General features: G+C 30.5%; 1 protein-coding gene across 2 annotated transcripts in view; it reads left to right on the forward strand.

Annotated features, from left to right (window-relative positions):
- Nucleotides 1-6,667, forward strand: part of LOC106460521 (nicalin-1-like) — a 44,355-nt gene that overhangs the window by 31,533 nt on the left and 6,155 nt on the right. For both annotated transcript variants that reach the window (XM_013920237.2, XM_022387268.1), the window contains exon 13: nucleotides 1,672-1,750. In XM_013920237.2, coding sequence (XP_013775691.1) covers nucleotides 1,672-1,750 — 79 coding nt within the window. The remainder of the gene's footprint in view (nucleotides 1-1,671; nucleotides 1,751-6,667) is intronic.

Here is a 6,667-nt window from a genome sequence, read left to right on the forward strand (position 1 = left end):
TATATATATATATATATATATATATATATGTGTGTATATGATGCATTTGTAGAATTTACATTTAATCGACTATGCGTTTTGTTTTTTTTTTTTTTCAAATTACTTGTTAGTAGTTTTGTTCACAGGTTACTTTCATATACGAAATATTAAGCCTGTAAAAAACAATTTTGTCTTTTTACATAACATAGTGCAGAAGTACCTTTGACACCTGGTTTTCATAAAACTCCAACTGCTTATCAAATACAGTTTTAATTTGATATGTTTATTGTAATTAAGATAATTAATTTCTTTAAAAGAAAGTGATATGAAAGGTCAGGGAAATTAATTGAAGTCAGAATATGTATTGCAAACACAACTCAACATTGGCATCTGACAAATGAGTCATCAATGTAATAATGTTATCTTTTGCTTTAACGTTTTGTATTTTCTTATGGAGTTAAATTTATAAGAAATAGTCCCTCCTAATATTTTGTATTTTAAAATGTTTATCTTTATGGTTGCAGAATGAAAGCCCAAAAAAATTAAATGAATTGTTTTATCCATTAAAACTAGTGATTTTGAATAAAGAAGAGGAATATGAATTTGACCATGAATTGTATTAAATTTTATGTATTTTAAGATCCAAATACTTAAATTTGAGAAATTGACCATAGAAGAAACAAAGTCAGTGGATATGGGCATTGTAATAAAACTGTATGATACTGTTCTTTTGAATTTTTATTCCATTAAAAAATTGTATTGCATGCAGAGTACTAATTCTGTATCTTAGTGATTGGCAAATTATTTTTTAGTCTTCCTGTCATAGGATGTTCAATTTCTGGCTGTGAAAATAAAGAATTTTTCTTCTTTATCTATCTCTCTTTTTTTTTGATACATAGAATGAAAATGGTAAATTTAATTTTTTCTTCATTGTCACTATGAGTGTAAAAAAAAATAAACCTCAATTATATAAAACATACTTTCTCTAAAGTATATCTGCTTGAAATACTGGTTAAAAGTTATAACAGAGTAACTTTTGTGCACATATGTGTGCTTAGTTTTCATAATAATCCCAAAGAGCAATGAGAACTGTCCACCAAATTAAACAGTGCTACATCAGGCTCTTCGTATAGTTGTGAATTTTAAGATAAAGGAAAAGCTGAGTTTAATCAGGTTTGTAACTCACGAAATCATTTGAAGCATCATCATTGAACTGTTTTTCAACTGTACATGAAAGAGCCGTAGAAAATGTTTAGCTGTATATACAATTAATTGTATTTGGAAGGCTTACAGAAATGAGTGAGTTAAGTTGACAGTGTATGTTTGGATAGGTACTTAAACCATTCTTGAGAATCAGGGCTGTAAAGTACTCTAGAAAGACTAGAATCAAAAGTGGCAGGTATGACAGTTTTAGTGTCGTTCACAGAAAGGCACATTTTTTTTTGTTAATCACCAGTTTAACTAGGAACTAAATTATGACAGTCATTTTCATTTGAAAATATATTTTATAAAAGCAGATACAAGTTTAAGTTGTTATTGAAAATGAATTTTCATAGGCTATCAACAACAAGGATTAACATGTTGTAAATTGATGGTTTATAATGTTCATAACAAATGTATGGAAAGAAAAGTTTTTTTTGAGACCATGTTCATTATTGTATACTAGTTTTAATGTATTTTTTTTTCTTCCAGTGTGAAACCTGCTGTATTCGATATCTTCCTAGCTATTGTTATTTCTGGGTACTTGTGTATAGTCTACCTTATTGTCACGGTTAGTATGAAGTTTAAATAGCTCCTTTGTCACTGTCGTCTCTCTTTTTTTTTTCTCTCCAATTAGTTTAATTACTGTAGATATTTTTCATGTTGTTTCTCCTCTGAGTTTCTGAATAAGTTTTTATAATTTTTATAGTTGTCATTTCTTTCATTGTTTATCTGTAAGTACTACGTTTGTGGTCTAATATAATAACCAGCATATCTTCTGCCAGTGATATCTGTTTAAGCCTTTCTAAACAAGAGGGGTGTCAATGATATCACTTTATTTTTTTCTCTCATATTGGAAATATTTAAACAAATTGCATGTTACTTAAAAGAAAAAAAATACAAATTAGTTTCTACTTTCAGATAAAAAAAATGCATATAATTTGATTTAATATTTTTATAATTTTTTTAGGTTTTGAAATTTTAATTTAAGATACTGTTTTAAGAAACATTTAAAATACTCCCTTTGTATTAGCTTCTTAATTGTAAATCAAAAAGTTCCATTTTATAATCTTGTCACTTTCAGCTTGTTTGATATTATTTCTTTTGGCACATAATTTTGGTGATTGCAGTAGTCTTCTGGTTATAAATCAAAATAAAGAAACCTTGCAAAAACTGAAACATTTATTGGTGACATGGGGTCTGACATTTCTAAATGTCATTACCATTACCATTGTCAAGCTAGTTATTATGCTTTTTACTCGCAATATTCTTGGATCAAGATCAAAATGCCCCTCAGTGGCATAACAGTAAGTCTAAAGGCTTATAACACTAAAAACTAGGTTATGATACTTTTAGTGGACACAGCACTGATAGCCCATTGTGTAGGTTTGTGATTGATTGCAAACAAATGTCAAGATCAATTATATCTAATAAGTATAGTTTTTAGTAAATATAGTTATTTTATTTATGTGCATTGTTTTAACATGATAAGTTAAACAATAATATTCAATAAATAAGGATTTAAGTCATTACAATATTTTGCTGTTACCTACCATTCTTGCTAAACCTAAGATACCTTATTCATAGAAGAAAATTTCCTTAGCTCCAAACAGGTATAATTTAACAAGAAAACATTTTTTAAAATGTAAACTGTAAAACTATTCTCAGGTCTGTATAAGCTTTCAGTTAGATTCCTTTGTCGGGTCTGTATAAGCTTCCAGTTAGATTCCTTCATCGGGTGTGTATAAGCTTCCAGTTAGATTCCTTCATCAGGTCTTTATAAGCTTCCAGTTAGATTCCTTCATCGGGTGTGTATAAGCTTCCAGTTAGATTCCTTTGTCAGGTCTGTATAAGCTTCCAGTTAGATTCCTTCGTCACGTCTGTATAAGCTTCCAGTTAGATTCCTTCGTCAGGTCTGTATAAGCTTCCAGTTAGATTCCTTCGTCACGTCTGTATAAGCTTCCAGTTAGATTCCTTCGTCACGTCTGTATAAGCTTCCAGTTAGATTTCTTTATCAGGTCTGTATAAGCTTCCAGTTAGATTTCTTTATCAGCTCTGTATAAGCTTCCAGTTAGATTCCTTCGTCAGGTCTGTATAAGCTTCCAGTTAGATTCCTTCGTCAGGTCTGTATAAGCTTCCAGTTAGATTCCTTTGGCCAACCCTGCAAGAAATCTGACTAGTCATTAGCTTGAGAAACCTTAAATTACTGCTCAAACCACTTTATTTACTCCACATTGATTTAAACAGATTATAAAATGCTTTAGTTAATTGTATTTAAATGTTGCCTATAGCCATTTTCAAAACTAAGCCCTGTTAGTAGTTATTCAGATTATAGGTGACATATGTGTGGCAATGAAGAGATCTTAGTACTTATTCAGTTTATGTGCTGTGACATAGGTGTGGCAATGAAGAGATCTTCATTAGTACTTATTTAGTTTATGTGCTGTGACATAGGTGTGGCAATGAAGAGATCTTCATTAGTACTTATTTAGTTTATGTGCTGTGACATCAGTGTGGTAATGAAAGGAGCTTCATTAGTACTTATTTAGATTATGTGCTGTGACTTCAGTGTGGTAATGAAAGGAGCTTCATTAGTACTTATTCAGATTATGTGCTGTGACATCAGTGTAGCAGTGAAGGGAGCTTCTTTAGTACTTACTCAGATTATGTGCTGTGACATCAGTGTAGCAGTGAAGGGAGCTTCATTAGTATTTATTCAGATTATGTGCTGTGACATCAGTGTGGTAATGAAGGGAGCTTTGTTAGTACTTATTCAGATTATGTGCTGTGACATCAGTGTGGCAGTGAAGGGAGCTTCATTAGTATTTATTCAGATTATGTGCTGTGACATCAGTGTGGTAATGAAGGGAGCTTCGTTAGTACTTATTCAGATTCTGTGCTGTGACATCAGTGTAATAGTGAAGGGAGCTTCATTAGTATTTATTCAGATTATGTGCTGTGACATCAGTGTGGCAGTGAAGGGAGCTTCGTTAGTACTTATTCAGATTATGTGCTGTGACATCAGTGTGGTAATGAAGGGAGCTTTATTAGTATTTATTCAGATTATGTGCTGTGACATCAGTGTGGCATTGAAGAGAGCTTCATTGGTACTTATTCAGATTATGTGCTGTGACAGCAGTGTGGTAATGAAGGGAGCTTTGTTAGTACTTATTCACACTACATGCTGTGGCATAAGACTGTGGTTATAAAACCACTAACAGAGAAGGAAAATCTTGTGAGAAACACAAAATGTTAATTATATGCTCAAGAAATAGTTTCTTAGCAAATATAGCCCTATAGCTTGTGATGGACAGAAAAATATTAAACAACAACTTGTATATGTTGACAAGGAAAACTCCTCGGAGCTGGAACTTTTTTTTAGTTTTCTTTACAAATTACACTAGACAAACGTAACACAAAATCAGTTGTAAAATATATTTAATATAAAATGTTGAACTACAGATATGATTTTTACTTAAGGTTCAAAATATATACAGATGTACACTCAGCATGTTCACCAGCCAGTCATATTAGGGTTATTTATAAAAATTGAACACCCAGACATACTTCACCAGCAATAAAGTTCCCAATTTTTTCTTTTCATATGAGTATATGTTGTTTGTATTCATAGTCTTTGTGCTCCATCATTTGGTAGTCATGGGCATTTTATTGATGCTAATGCATTGTTTTTGTCGTAACTACAATATAATGTATCGGGTGTCATTTATCAATTTTTATATGACTAGGTAGACTTGTGCACACCATTCATTACCTTTTACAGTTTTACATTCAAAATTAAATTAAACAACTTTATGATCAATGTATTTTATTAAACTTGGTCAAATATAACTCTTAATTCAAAGTTTTAACTTATTAATTTAAAAATTAGATATTAAACAAACCTCAATTTTCTGTTGTAACATCTGAGTTCCAATTTCTCTACATCGGAATTTCCTAACTTCTAAAAGTGACTGATTCAATTTCCAACCAATTAGAAATGTAAACCATACATAATTACAAGCAAGAATCTCAAATATGATCCTTCTACATTTTTGATTTGTCAAGATAACAATAAATTTGTCAAACTCACCATAGAACTCTCTCCTATTTCTTTCTGACTTTTGGGATTGTTTACTGATCAAATTTAAATGGCTAATGGCCATGTTTATAACCAATAGAAAGAGTAGTTTCTCCTGTACATAAAAATGTTAATTCTGCATTTAATTTTGCTGTCATAAGTTATTAGTTGAGGAGTATTGCTTAGATTGGGTTGATCAGGTTTGGTACTTTGAACACTAACATAATTTTTTAATCTATTTATAGCTTACTTAAAAAGCCAGAGTAGTTTTGGGACGTTCTGTTATAAAGTGACTGATATAATTTTTTTTTGTGTTTAACCAGAGCATATTAGAAAGCTACACGAATATTTTTTTGACACCCATATTTTTACTTGGCTAAAATACACAGTGAATGCTACAAATCCTTGTTTTTTGTGTGTATATCTTTTAAGAAAAAGTAACTAAAATGTAATAATTATAAACTTCTCAGTCTAGCATACAAACTTCAGTAAAATAGAACATCCAAAATTTCACTATTTCAAACAACCGTGGATTGTCTGTTTATGTTAACTCTAAGAGAAACGGACAATAGGCTCCTGCTAGAAATTGTAGCTTTTGTTACAGGGATTACTGTTCTAGTGGAAACAAGGTACAGCAATAAAACTAAAAAAAAGAAAACAAATGTGAAAAATGGTTAACAGTTGAAAAAAAATTAAGATAAGTAAATGACTTCAGTGCAGGGGAAAAAAAACTGTCCGATTTTATTTTTTATATATTTTTCAACTTTTAATTTCACTGTACATTAATGATTCCGTACAGTCAGTGTTAGGGTGGAAAAAATGAGAGATAAACTAAAGTATTTGACCAAAACAATCTTTTGATATTCATTTAGGAGGTTATCTACATGAAATATGAAAGCTAAGATGAAAACGTACTCAGTAAAGGATTTAGAAATTTATAGCCAAATTTTTAGTAGAAATACTTTATTAAAATTTTTTACTTTTTTGTATATAACAGACTCATAATGCTTATTAAATGTTTGCCATATTTCATGAAGATTCTCATAGTAAATTCATAGTTATAGTATATATATAATTTCCTATTTTCAATAGTGGTCAAAGTGACCAACTTTGTTCACCTAGGATTATAATTAAGTAGCATTGATTTTCAGCTATTCTGGGTTTTAAAAGTAAAGCTATAAATTAGGATATGTGCCATCTCTCCTGTAACTTGTAGCCTCAGAATGAAACCATTTGTCCAGTGTAAAGGTACTTACAGATTAAACATTTGGCATCAGTTCATCATATTTTGTTACTGACATCCTCACTCATTTCATCCTTCATTTGTGGTAATAATGTAAAATTAAAATAGCTACTAACTTAAACTACTTGGCTGATTCGATGACGAGGAACCCACTTTGAGACTAATAA

The sequence above is a fragment of the Limulus polyphemus genome, unplaced genomic scaffold (assembly GCF_000517525.1).
Source record: "Limulus polyphemus unplaced genomic scaffold, Limulus_polyphemus-2.1.2 Scaffold786, whole genome shotgun sequence".
In the NCBI taxonomy this organism is placed as follows: Eukaryota; Metazoa; Arthropoda; class Merostomata; order Xiphosura; family Limulidae; genus Limulus; species Limulus polyphemus.